The sequence below is a fragment of the Hypomesus nipponensis genome, chromosome 3 (genome assembly GCF_054491055.1).
Source record: "Hypomesus nipponensis isolate SF chromosome 3, ASM5449105v1, whole genome shotgun sequence".
Classification (NCBI taxonomy): Eukaryota; Metazoa; Chordata; class Actinopteri; order Osmeriformes; family Osmeridae; genus Hypomesus; species Hypomesus nipponensis.
In genome coordinates this window covers 15,399,106-15,412,595 of record NC_140363.1, presented here as the reverse complement: position 1 = coordinate 15,412,595, position 13,490 = coordinate 15,399,106, and the positions used below count along the sequence as shown (strand labels likewise).

General features: G+C 49.6%; 1 protein-coding gene across 1 annotated transcript; it reads left to right on the top strand.

Moving 5' to 3' along the window:
* On the top strand, positions 1 to 9,840 carry slc24a4a (solute carrier family 24 member 4a). Its single transcript, XM_084679136.1, has 17 exons — positions 1 to 142; positions 1,495 to 1,614; positions 4,481 to 4,557; positions 4,690 to 4,764; positions 4,879 to 4,963; positions 5,128 to 5,231; positions 6,056 to 6,130; positions 6,229 to 6,254; positions 6,396 to 6,449; positions 6,592 to 6,737; positions 7,571 to 7,740; positions 7,853 to 8,000; positions 8,225 to 8,391; positions 8,494 to 8,608; positions 8,744 to 8,856; positions 9,357 to 9,422; positions 9,682 to 9,840. Exons 1-17 carry the CDS (start codon positions 64 to 66, stop codon positions 9,832 to 9,834), a joined length of 1,773 nt encoding a protein of 590 aa, XP_084535262.1. The 5' UTR covers positions 1 to 63; the 3' UTR covers positions 9,835 to 9,840.
* Positions 9,841 to 13,490: the final 3,650 nt, after the last annotated feature.

Sequence of the window (13,490 nt, the reverse complement as noted above, 5' to 3'; positions counted from 1 at the left end):
AGCTGCACCGTGTCAAAAAAGACCATCATCACCAAAATATTTAAAGTTCGCAAGAGGAGGCAAATGCTTTTTATCCAAGTGTGTTTCATCTGCAGTGTATTGTGCCTGACGTGGTGCATGTCCGCTCTGCTCAGCCTAACAGGTGAGATACAGACCGCGAGAGACGGGGCCGGTTGGTGCAGCAGTAGCCCAGTGCCTATTTCATAACGGGACTAGAATTAGATAAGAATGCCATGGCGTGCCCGTTTATAGGCTGTTGTCATGAGCAATGGAAAATATAAGACGGATTTTACACAGCTCCAGAATCGGATGAAGGTGCCTATTTGTGTGTATGCGTGTGCGCGCGCTTTTGTGTTCTTCATTGTGCGTGTTATTTGGATCGTTCGCTGTGTCCCATTTAGGGAAGATTCTTACATTCTCAACTACACAACGGAATGTGGGCTGTAGAGTGCGCGGGACAGGATTAAGCTACCGGGCAAGGCTAGGTCCTCCGCTCCCTAACATACCGTGTCTGAGTGGGTGTATCCTCACCGACCGATTCACACGGGCTACCTATGGGCCGGCCCCGTCTCACGTGTATAGGTAGTCGCAGGGTGTGTGTGCTCGCGTGTTTGCATATTAATGTGTGTGTGTGTGTGTGTGTGTGTGTGTGGCAGGACACAGTGCTAATAGATAGATTTAGTATCCTTCACTGCCGCCGAATAAAAGCTTTATTGCGTCGTTATACTTATATACTGCACCTGACGAGTAATGACAGATCAGTATCATTTGGAAGGGAAGGAGGGGGGAAAGAAAGAAAAGATTTAAACACTGCCCGTCTAGCTCTTCACTAGTGTGATTAGGTGTTGACACTGAATATCTCCTCTCTCACACCCTCTTCTTCTTTACCCCCACCCCCGTCCCTCAGGTCTGGTTCTCCGGCCTCGCTTTACCGCCCTCCTTAACAATCCTCCCTTCCCCACCCCACCTCCGTACCCACACTCCTCACCTGCTCCCTCTCCTCACCCACCTCTCTCCCTACACTGCTCCCCCATTCCCTGTCCTCACCCTACCCCCCACACCCCTCCTCGCCTCACCTTCACCCCTGTGTTTCTCTGTCTTCCACCTCCCTCCAGATTTATGGGGGAATGTGAGGTTTAATAACCTCATTACGACTGGATCCCAGTCATATGTCTGAAATATGCTAATCCGTCGCCTTTCTCACTCTCTCTCTCTCTCTCTCACTCTCTCTCTCTCTCTCTCTCTCTCTCGTCTCTCGTCTCTCTCTCTCTCGTTTCTCTCTCTCTCGTCTCTCTCTCTTTTGTCTCTCTCCCTCTCTCTCCCTGTCCTGCTCTCTCTCGCTCTCTCTCTTACTCTCTCTCCTCTCTCTTTCTTTAATTTTTTCTCTCTCTTTCTGACATACACACACACAAACACATACACACATGCTTAGGGAGGAACAAATACACTATGCTTCTTGCCTCGACTCTGAGAGTGTGTGTGTGTGTGTTGCAGGTCATGGGTTGGTCCTTGACACTGGCAGGAGCCCGGCTGGGACTCCTGATCTGTTGGGGCGAAGACTGATGGCGGTGGACGATGACAACGACACACTGGCCAAGAACTGTACTGAACCAGGTAGAACACACACACACACCTGCATACTCACACACATCTATACACACACCCTCACACACTCGCACATTACCTCACATAAATACACATACAAACACACAGACACACACACCTGAACACAGACAAGCACATACACATATATGGATAGTCGCACGCACATATTTACCCATATAATTGCCCATACTGTATTTACAGTGACTGCATTTACAGTGACTGCATTCGTGAGGGTGAATGTCCCTCTTGCCTCTCATATGTTGCATGTGTGGCCAGTCCTGCATAATAGATGATGTTCAGAGTGGTTCGCTCCCTACCGTGGATGAGAACAACCGACAGCCCCTGACCAGCGGCAGACTATAGATAGTAACACAGCATCAGGACCACACGCTGCAGAAACACACCCAGGATGAGGAGGGGAGGCTATATTTAGAAGCACAGCACACAGTGGCTGGCAGGCTGGGTGGAGAGTGGTCTATGAATACATCTGGTCTATGAATAAATACTAAGATGTGTAATTGTAGTTTGTTGTGATCTCATAGTTCTGTGGTTTTTCTATACTCTGGGTGCGCTTTAAAGCTGGGTCAGGTGAGGTTTCAGCTGTCAACCTTCAGCAAGAAAAGTTAGACTTGTACACTGAGACCACAGGAGGTCCTCCTGAGTTGGTGGGGGTTTGGGTTCCATAGACAAAGGTTGGTGGTGAAGGTGTGTAGGGGAATAGCTGTACAGGGTTGTATGTTTGCTGCCTGGCTTGAATTTATCTTGTGTGTGTTTGAATATATGGCCTGCCCTGTGTTCCTGGTGTGTGTATGGTGGTATTACATTTACATTTATTTATGGTATGTGTGTGTGTGTGTGTGTGTGTGTGCGCGCGCTGCCTGGCCTGTGTTCAAGGTGTGGGTCTGAGGGTTCTGCCCCTCTGTAATTATCACTGCAGCGACACTTCTAGTGGAGGACTGAGAGGAACACTGTCTGGACATGGACAGACAGACAGACAGACAGACAGACAGGCAGGCAGGCAGGCAGGCAGGCAGGCAGGCAGGCAGGCAGGCAGGCAGGCAGGCAGGCAGGCAGGCAGGCAGGCAGGCAGGCAGACAGATGGGTAGAGAGACAGAGAAAAATAGACAGGTATGCAAGTAGATGGTCATACACAGAGATAAAGAAACAGACATTCTGAACAGATAGCTAGGTGGGGTGCACAGACAGTTAGATGGTCAGACAGACATGCCAGTAGAGAGGGAGGAAAAGAGGGAGACAGAGAGAGTCTCCATGGTCTTAAGGGGTCAAGGTTCAGATGAAGGGTTTAAATTTAGGATGATCTGAGAAACGACATCTGCTGTTCACCAAAAGACAATAAACAAACACATCCAAACATGGCAACATCAGTCAGTCATCTGTGTGTTCATGCAGTTGATTTGCACGGACAGTCCTCCACTCCATACCTGTGTGTGTGTGTGTGTGTGTGTGTGTGTGTGTTATCGGCTCCATCTCATGAGCCTCTCCACCACCCTATTTGTTTTGAGGATGTTTTAGTTAAACTAGAGGTAAATGAGCTGGACTAAGATCTATGTGTCAAACCATTCCTTGTATCCACACACTACTCACACACCCCTCACAAACACAGACATGCAAACATCCGGCAAACACACTCTAGTGGTGGACAGGGACAGCTGGTGGGACTGGAGACACACAGCTTGGGTGGAGTGTGTGTGTGCGGGTGTGTGGGAGTGTGTGTGTGGGCGTGTGTGTGTTTGGCTGCCCATACTATACCAGAGAGATTCCCTTAACAGGAGATGACCTTCTCACGTCCTCTGATTTGAGGGGAGGGAGGGGGAGTGAAAGGAAGAGAAGGAGGAGGATGAGAAAGGAAAGAAGGAGAGAGAGGAGAAAAAAAGGGAAAGAGAGAGGGATGGGCAAATGGATAGAGGAAACCTGATCAAGGCTACGTTGTGGTACCATGTGAAATATTCCTTGTGATCGACTTTGTGCCTGTAGTGGCGCAAGTGCTGAGAATGATTAGCATTGTGTACGTGTATATATATGTGTGTGTATGGATGTGTGTAAACGTGTATTTGCGTATGTATGTGTGTATGTGTGTGTATGTGTGTGAGTATGTATGTGTGTGTTCTCTGCATGTGTTCTCTGTGTGTGTGTGTGTTCTCTCTGTGTGAAGCTGTGATTAAAGCCTGAGTATGGCTCCTCTGTGCGCGCCTCAAGGCCATTTCCCGCCTGCTGGGCTGTAGCCCAACATAAACCAGAGGGGAGAGAGGGAGAGAAGAGTCTTCTAAGAGACTGTTGCCACCCATCCTTCAGTGTTTTTACCCCGTTGCCTTCTGGCAAGCGATACCGAAGCATTCGGTCTGGCACACGCAGACTGGACAACAGTTTCTTTCCAAGGACCATCAGGCTTCTGAATGGACATTGATATGGACACTGATACACTACTCACAAGCCACATTACACACTGTCAGCAATATTGTAGCCCTCTGTCTCTAGGTTAGTATAGGTTTACAAGGTTAGTATAGGTTAATATGTGTATTAGAGGTTTAGTATTCTGTACTGTATATTGTATATTATTTTGTATATTTAGGAGGTTTATTATATTTTTGCTTATCATAGATGTAATCATAGATGTATATGTCATGCCAGGTTGCTTTGCGTTGTCTTGTCCCAAGAATTTCAGAGCCCAGTCTGACCTTGTGTTGTTCTGCACATCTGACAATAAAAGACTTGAGCTTGAAGAGAGGAGAGGAGAGAGGGATGCAGAGAGAGTGAGTGATTGTTGGGTTATAGGGTGTGTTGGTTTGGACTCGGTTGCGTGTGTATGTGTGTGTGTGTGTCAGTAGTCCAAACCAGTGTGTGTTTTGACTTGCAGCTGTCCATGAATTTCCCGAAGACATGTTCACCAACAGACAACGCACACAAGGAGCCGTGCTGCTACACATTTTTGCGGTAAGAGACGCGTGGCGTGTGTGTCAAACATGCCGTATATGCCTCGGTAGACTGTTGCTTTAAAGATGTTATCCATCCTAATTATCCATCTTTCTCTTCTCCCTCTCCATCTCATCTCTCTGTCTCACCCAGGCTCTCTACATGTTCCTGGCTCTGGCCATTGTGTGTGATGACTACTTTGTTATGTCTCTGGACAAGATCTGTGAAGTAAGACCCCCTCCAGCTCATCTCCTTCCTCCCACTCCTCCTCACTACTGACTCACCACCCTGTCCTCCAACACCTCATCCTTCTCTTCCTCTCTCTTCGTCTCTGTCCGTCAGAAACTGGACCTGAGTGAGGACGTGGCTGGTGCCACCTTTATGGCGGCTGGAAGCTCCGCCCCCGAGCTGTTTGCTTCTGTCATAGGTGAGTTTGGTCTGTCTGTCTTTCTGTCTGTCTGTCTGTCTGTCTGTCTGTCTGTCTGTCTGTCTGTGTCTCTCTTTCTGCCTTTCTTTCGCATCTCTTTTTCTTTCTGTTAATTTCTTTATAAACCACGTTGGTGGTGTGTTTGTGTGTGTGTGTGTATGCAGGTGTGTTTATCACCCACGGGGATGTGGGAGTGGGGACCATCGTGGGCTCAGCAGTCTTCAACATCCTGTGTATCATCGGAGTGTGTGGTATCTTCGCAGGCCAGGTGGGGGCGCTACATTCTCTGTCCTTTGCTACACCGTTCTCCTGTCAATCGTCCAACACTTTCCTCTCTACAGTACTGTCCTGTTGCTGGCTCTTCTATTAAAGGACGGGTGTTGGTGTGTGTGCCAGGGTGTTTGTGTACGCGTGTGTGTGTGTGTGTGTGTGTGTGTTGAAGCGATAGTAAGTGCAGCCTGCAGCCATTAGAGTGACTTTCAGTAGGAGTTTCTTTAGACAACAATTAGCTAGTATCGGACGACACGACTGCACTTCACACACTTCCATCGCTCACTCCTCACAAAGCAGACTTGGATGAACAGACTGCAGGAGATCCAGAAGGCATCTTCATCCTTACAAAGTCAGAAAAGAAGCAGCTTTGTGTTAGACAAGAGAATTCCAAACCAATAGAATCACTCTTGCAGTCAGGCTGTTTAGAAGTCCTGCTTCCACACTCTCTGGACTGGACTAGTATGGACTTGACTGGACTGGATCTGTCAGGACTAGACTAGGCTGGACTAGTAAGTATGGTGTGTTGTGTAATGTAGTGTGGTGTGTGTGACTGAGCTGCAGACTAAACTACAGATTTAAGGCCTCTGACCTTTCGAAGTAGCACGCTAACATGACACATGATAGGAGAGAGGATGACTTAGCAAGGATGAGAGAGAGCAGAGGGAGGGAGAGAGAAAGAGAAAAGGGCTTCTGTTCTCTCTGGTCTGCCACAGACCATAGACAACCCAGTGTAACATCCTTTAAACACTGTTTACAAGGATGTTATGGAAAATGACTGTGATTGATCGATCTGATCGATCTGCCCTCTCCCCACTACAGGTGGTCTACCTGACCAAGTTCTCCGTGTTCCGGGACTCTCTCTACTACACGCTGTCTGTGGTCGCTCTGATAGCGGTAAGTCCAATCTTCCCTCGTTTTCTCTCTTTTCCTTGTTGTTGCTGTCGACACAGATGAGTCTGAAACACTCATCTGTCTCCTCCCCCTCTCCTCAGTTTATCTACGATGGAAAGATAGTGTGGTGAGTACCCTGCATTGTCTGTGTTTCTGTGCGTGTGGTTTGTGTAAGGAGTGTGTGTGTGTGTGTGTCTGTGTCTGTGTGTGTCTGTGTGTGTGTGTGTGTGTGTGTGTGTGTAATGTGTGTCTCTGTCTGTCTGTGCAGGTGGGAGAGCCTGGTTCTGGTGGTGATGTACTCTGGCTACATCATAATCATGAAGTGAGTAAAAGACACCAAATAAGACACACGGACACACACTAACAAAGCACACACACACACACACTAACAAAGCACACACACACACACTAACAAAGCACACACACGCACACAAACCAACCGCATGGTGTTTTTCCTGCTCCAGGTTCAACTCCCAGTTACAGAGCTACTTCTCAGGAAAGGAAGAGAAAGCACTGGCCAATGGGAATACGGCAAGCAGCGAGCTGGAGGATGGTAATGGTTGCTATGACAGCATTTGGGACGACCCTTCCACACCGCTCCTCCCCCCAGGTAAAGCTACTCCGACAGGCTGGACACACCCTTGCCATGCCCCCGCCAAACCCAGGCTGAGTGCTTCTCTACTGGGACTCCAACTCTTCCAGCTCTGCCCCCAACTCCTCTGGAGGCTTCTACTGCTGGGCTCTGTTTGACTGCATATGCTCTAATCTGCTCTAGAACCCCAATCTGGAACCCTTGATCTAGAACCCTGAATCCTGGGTCTTTGATCTCTCTTTTTGGCTCCTCCTCGGTTTCCTCCTCCTTCTCCTATTCCTTCTGCTCTTCCTCCTACTCCCTCTTTTCACCCCCCTTCTCTACTCTCCTCCTCCTCCACCTCCTCCTCCACTCTCCTCCACTTCCTCCACCACCTCCTCCTCTTACACCCCCTCTGATTGTTTCTTTAACTTCTTCTTGTGTACAGCTAACCTCTCTATCTCTCAGCTGTAGCACAGGACTTTGATAATCTTCTCTGGGTGCCTGTCTGTGTAGCCTTACTAAACCTGCCCTGACCCCTGACCCCTGGCCCTGCCCTGGCCCATGGCTCTGGGCCTGCTACACCTGCTGGGTAATGTAGTCATGTGCTGTGTTGTCTGTCAACCTGTTCTCCGTTTGATATCTCTCTCAATCACTCAAATATCAGGTGCTGTGTGTGTGTGTCACTCAAGCGATTGATGAGGCCATCTGTCAGTTTGTACAGGGGTCTTGAACTCAGCTGCTGTCACGCTGTGTCTCCCCTGACACACCCTGTCACGTGTGTGCGTCAATGTGTGCACACTTGTGCCTGTCTGTGTGAATGCTCGTGTGTCCCTGTGTGTGTGTGTGTGTGTGTGCGTTTGTCTCTCCAGTGAAGCCTGCCAAGTCGTACAGCAGGGGCTCAGTGGTGATGGTGGATGAGATGATCAGCTCCAGTCCACCGCACTACCGCTTCCCAGAGGCGGGACTACGCGTGATGATAACCAATCACTTTGGACCTAAGACACGCCTCCGCATGGCCAGCCGATTGATCATCAACGAGGTAGGATCATCCTCATGTCACTGTGGGAATGAGGCTTCACCAATAACGTTTGATTGAGTGTTTGTGTGTGTGTTTGTGTTCATATGTGTGTGTGTTTGTGGTGTGTTTTCAGCAACAGAGACTGGTGCAGGCGTCCAACGGTGACACCACCATGGTGCTGGACGGTAAAACAGAAACGCTGGAGAACGGAGGCGTGGCCGAGGATAAACCTGCCGAGGAGGGGGAGGAGGTGGGACTGGCCTCCCCCTTTACTGTCCCTGGTGAGGAGGGAGGAGGGGAGGGCAGAAGGAGGGAGGAGATGAGGGGAAGGAGAGGAGGGGAAGGAGAGGAGGGGAAGGAGAGGAGGGTAGGGGGAGGAGAGAGGGAGGGAGGAGAGTCGAGAAGGGGGAAGGGAGGAGGGACGGGGGAGTGAGAGTGACTTGAATGGCCAAACTGAGAGTATCAGAGCAGCAGCACGTCCCCAATGCTGCTCGTGTCCCTCTAGGGGGCGCCATGGAGCGTGTGAAGTGGCTGCTGTGCTGGCCCATCCTGCTGCTGCTGTACCTGACCGTGCCGGACTGTGCCAAGCCACGCTGGGAGCGCTGTTTCCTGCTCTCCTTCTTCCTCTCCACTGTCTGGATCGCCGTCTTCTCCTACTTCATGGTCTGGATGGTGAGTGGGTGGTGCTGGTGGAGGGAGGGAGGTTTTGTGGGTGGTGTGTCGCTCAGGAATCTCTGTTTCGTCCTGTGTGTGTGTGTGTGTGTGTGTGTGCAGGTGACTATCATAGGCTTCACTCTGGGTATTCCTGATGTGATCATGGGCATCACGTTCCTGGCAGCGGGCACCAGTGTTCCTGACTGCATTGCCAGTCTCATCGTCGCCAGGCAAGGTAGGGGACGCCCCCTACCTGTCACCACCACCATGACCCCTTCTCTCTTTCTCTTTCTCATTTTCTCTCTCATGCACACATCCTAATTGGTTTCATAATCCTTATATATATGTGTGTGTGTGTGTGTGTGTGCAGGTCTCGGGGACATGGCTGTGTCCAACACCATAGGCAGTAATGTGTTTGATATCCTGGTGGGTCTGGGCGTCCCCTGGGCCATCCAGACCATGGCTGTGGACTACGGCTCCGAGGTGCTGGAACACACACCCCTCTGCTGCTCTGCCCTGCTCACTGACCTGCTACACTGACCTGTGTGTGACCTGTGTGTGACCTGTGTGTGACCTGTGTGTGACCTGTGTGTGACCTGTGTGTGTGACGTGTGTGTGACCTGTGTGTGTGTGTGGCCTGTGTGTGACCTGTGTGTGACCTGTGTGTGACCTGTGTGTGACCTGTGTGTGTGTGTGTGTGACCTGTGTGTGACCTGTGTGTGTGTGTGACGTGTGTGTGACCTGTGTGTGTGTGTGACCTGTGTGTGACCTGTGTGTGTGTGTGACGTGTGACCTGTGTGTGACCTGTGTGTGACCTGTGTGTGTGTGTGTGACCTGTGTGTGACCTGTGTGTGACGTGTGTGTGTGACGTGTGACATGTGTGACATGTGACGTATGTCTGTGATGTGTGTGTGTGTGTGACTTGTGTGTGTCTGTGACGCGTGTGATTTGTGTGCGTTTGACGCGTGTGTGTGTGTTTCCAGGTGATGATCAACAGCAGAGGGCTGGTGTATTCAGTGGTGCTGCTCCTGGGATCTGTGGCTCTCACTGTAAGTACACACGGCCCACCCTGAAGTTCACGTCTGTGTACTATGCGTGTGTGTACACTATTTCAGTTTTGATATGCTGTTTACAATAATCATCATAATGTGTTCATAGAAGACTTTTATCCAATGCAACATAAAACCATAAATCTCTTGATCTGCAGTCAAATGTTTGCACTACCACTGAGCTATTTTCTATCCTCTGTCTCTTCTGCTCACCTCCAACCCCCGCCCCTCCCCCCTCCCCCCTCCCCCCTCCCCCCAGGTGCTGGGCATCCATGTGAACGGCTGGAGGCTGGACCTGAGGCTGGGGGTGTACGTGTTGGTGCTGTACGCAGTCTTCCTCTGCTTCTCCATCCTCATCGAGTACAACGTGTTCACCTTCGTCAACCTGCCCATGTGTCTGGAGCCACTGTAGCCAGGGGAGGGGGTCTGGTGGGGAGGGGGTTGGATGGGGAGGGGGTTGGATGGGGAGGGGGCCGGGTGGGTGCGGAGGGGGTTGGATGGGGAGGGGGTTGGATGGGGAGGGGGTTGGGTGGGTGGGTTGGGTTGGGTGGGTGGGGAGGGGGTTGGATGGGGAGGGGGTTGGGTGGGTGGGGAGGGGGTTGGATGGGGAGGGGGTTGGGTGGGTGGGTTGGGTTGGGTGAGTGGGGAGGGGGTTGGATGGGGAGGGGTTGGATGGGGAAGGGGCCGGGTGGGTGGGGAGGGGGTTGGATGGGGAGGGGGTTGGGTGGGTGGGGAGGGGGTTGGATGGGGAGGGGGTTGGATGGGGAAGGGGCCGGGTGGGTGGGGAGGGGGTTGGATGGGGAGGGGGCTGGGTGGGTTGGGAGGGAGGGGGTTGGATTGGAAGGGGGCCGGGTGGGGAAGCGAGGGAGGGGGTCGGGTGGGTGGGTGGGGAGGGGGTCAGGTGGGGAGGGGGTCGGGTGGGTGGGGAGGGGGTCGGGTGGGGAGGGAGGCACAAAGCCAATTGCTTACTTTGTACGGTTATGAGGCCCCTGTATACACACACACACCTTGGTTTTAACATACATTTTTGAGCACGCACTAGCCTATTCCCTCCCTACCCCCTCTCCCCAAACAACTGAATTAAATGCAATTCATTCGAATGAATTCGATCATACACAAATATACACACACATACTCGTATTCCCCCGCCCCCCCTTCTTACACTGCTGACCTAGGGTTGTCTTCCTGGATCTAGGGTGTAAGGGTTTCCATCTTTATACATGTTTCAGTTCTTCCTCTGTATCCAGCAGAGGGAGACTTTCTCCCACTGACTCTTACTGGCCCACTGTGTGAAACTGCACTTCAGCACTGGGCTTATCCTGTGTGTTTGTGAGAGGTCTGGCAGATGGGGGGACTCAGTAATACAGAACCCCCTCCCTCCCCTCTCTGCCCCTGTGGCATGGGGTGATGAGGTCAAAGTGACTATGGAACTGTATGGTGGTAGATGATGTCATCAGGAGGCGCCCAGCCTCGCGTCAACAACTTGCTGTCTGACTTTCTGGCTCCCTCTCGCAGTCCAGGGTGCGTGTCTGTTGGGGGTCCGCTTCTTGTGTAGATATGTTACATACTTCCTGTCTCTTTAAGATCTATACCAATGCATGCTGTGATGCATGCAAACCTCCTGATTATGGCAGCTAACCAGTCTCTCCACCCTCTTGACCTCTCACCTCCACGACCTCATCCAGGAACAGGAGGGTACGAAATCTCTGTCGGTGTCCGTGGTAACTGTTGTTGGATGTTGGTGTTGCGTGTTGCAAAGTATTGTGGCTGTGTCCGTGTTGGAAGACAGTTGTTGGCGTGTTCTGTGTCTTATTTAAACATGTTACATGTAACTGACATGTATGCAACCTCTAAAGTAGAGGAACGGTTTCCATGTGAATATGCACCTGAGGTGAGTAGGAATGCTGTTACGAAAGCTGCTGATATGCTGCTGCTTACACACACACAGACTTTTTCACACACACAAACGATCAGATTTACACACACACACACACTTTTCAACTCTTTTCTCCCTGTCCCATGATTACGGATGGTGACACAGACACTGGTTAACAGTCCATCTGACACCGTGTCCCAGACTAGGGACAAATAAGTCAGTCCTGTCAGAGGGTTTACTCCTCACACTAACACACTGCTAGCTTCTCTCTCCTGACAGACAGAGTCTTCTTTTCCCAAACACTGAGACAGTCTCTTGTTTTCTGTTCCACACATCGAAGTCCTGTTCAGTGTCCTCCTTCCTCTGGTGCTGGTTCCCCACCACACCTGGAGCCTGCTCAGGGCCCCTGCTCGGGCCCCCTGCTCGGTCTCCCTGCTCGGGCCCCCTGCTCGGTCTCCCTGCTGGGGCCCCCTGCTCGGGCTCCCTGCTGGGGCTCCCTGCAGACACATTATCTGGAGTTCTCTATTCCATTCAACAAATTCCCAAGTTCTGACTCCCTGCAGGTAGTCTCCTGTGTTTTGCATCCCCTCTCTTCTGAATAGAGCTGTGTCTGGAACATCCCCGTATTTGTCTGTCATGTATATATTTCAGGCTGCTCCCCTGTGTCATTTCTGTCCATAGCCGTCTGTTATCTTGTATAAAGTCACATGACGCTGAGGTTTTAAGCCCACTAGGGCAGCAGTTTTCGACCTCCTCATCCCAGACACCTTAGACCTGCTCTGTACTTATCCATTTATACCTCAGTATACTTGGCTACAGTCTGACTTGTTACCCTAGGCAACCAGGCCTTCTCCCTCAGACGATCTCACCTGTGTCTAACCCCCAGGGCACAAGCTAGCAGGCTGCTCCTGGTCACCCCCGGAGGACTGTGTTGGAACACATACATGACGTCAGATTCTCTGACTGAATGTTTAATACATGTTTATAACCTGTCAGGTTTTCTTACTGATTTTTACAACGTGTCTGATGATAGACCTGACCGACTGTTTATAACACGTTTATAACCGGACTGATTCTTTGACAGACTGTTTGTACCCATGTTTGTAACCCTACTAATTATTTTGACTCGTGTTTTGAACATGTTTGGAACCTGTCGGGTTGGCAGATTGTTTTACTAACTGTTTATTAAATGTTTATAATCTAGATGGATTATCTGATGGGCAGACTGTTTATAACATGTTTACAACCTGACAGATTATTTGACTGACTGGTGTTTAGATCCTATTTTTTACCTGACCAATTATTTGACTGACTGGTGTTTAGAAATGGTTTATAATCTGACTGATTCTTTAATTGACTGGTTGACCGGAACATATTTAGAACCTAATTATCAAACAGACATAGCTTTCTGTCTACAGTGTCACTTGATTTATCCTTAGCTCTGATCTCTGTTTACCTATAAGCAACACTTTGATAGAAACAATCCGCCACTATTATTGACTGCACTGTACGTCAATGCATGAAAACACTCTCATCTAACACCCAGACACCCACCCTCTGCAGATGCGACTGCGTGTCATACAGAGTGAATGTGACCAGGTACACTGTAAGAATAGTGACATTGGGTCATGCATTGAAACTACATTAATATCTAGGATAGCTTATCTTCTATGGAATTCCAAATTTTAAGACCTTGGTGTGTAACCTGAATGTAATGTCTTGCTATAAATGGATGTATCCAACCAATGAATTTTATTGTAAAGCAATAATCATAAAGGCATCAAATATGAAATAAATATGTATATTGTTTTATGAGTAATGATGATTATATAAATAATATTACAGACACAATAAATTATACTGTTTATAAATCCCCCCCGCTCTCATCGTGCTGTTTTTATCTCATTCATACCTACTGTACCAAGGTCTGTTTAATCCGTCACATGCTCTAAAACATTTTTTTTTTTTATCGCGAGAAGATATTTCCAACAACCAAAACAGGCTCTGACCAGTGTTGCCAGGTTTGAGGTTTTCCCGCGGAATTGGGCTACTTTTGAAGTGTTGCCGCGGGTTGAATTTTTGTCCGCTGGTTCGGTTAGATTTATTTTGCATGCAAATTACATTAATATCTTTAAATAAAAATCTATATTTTAAATGAAATAATTTGTTTATGCCCAAATCCTACCAAACTG

Excerpts from the sequence above, each read along its gene's own strand:
- slc24a4a (XM_084679136.1), top strand. The coding sequence starts at position 64 with ATGCTTTTTATCCAAGTGTGTTTCATCTGCAGTGTATTGTGCCTGACG. Across the intron at positions 4,558-4,689 it reads TGCTGCTACACATTTTTGCG|GCTCTCTACATGTTCCTGGC; the intron begins GTAAGAGACGCG and ends TGTCTCACCCAG. Across the intron at positions 8,609-8,743 it reads TCTCATCGTCGCCAGGCAAG|GTCTCGGGGACATGGCTGTG; the intron begins GTAGGGGACGCC and ends GTGTGTGTGCAG.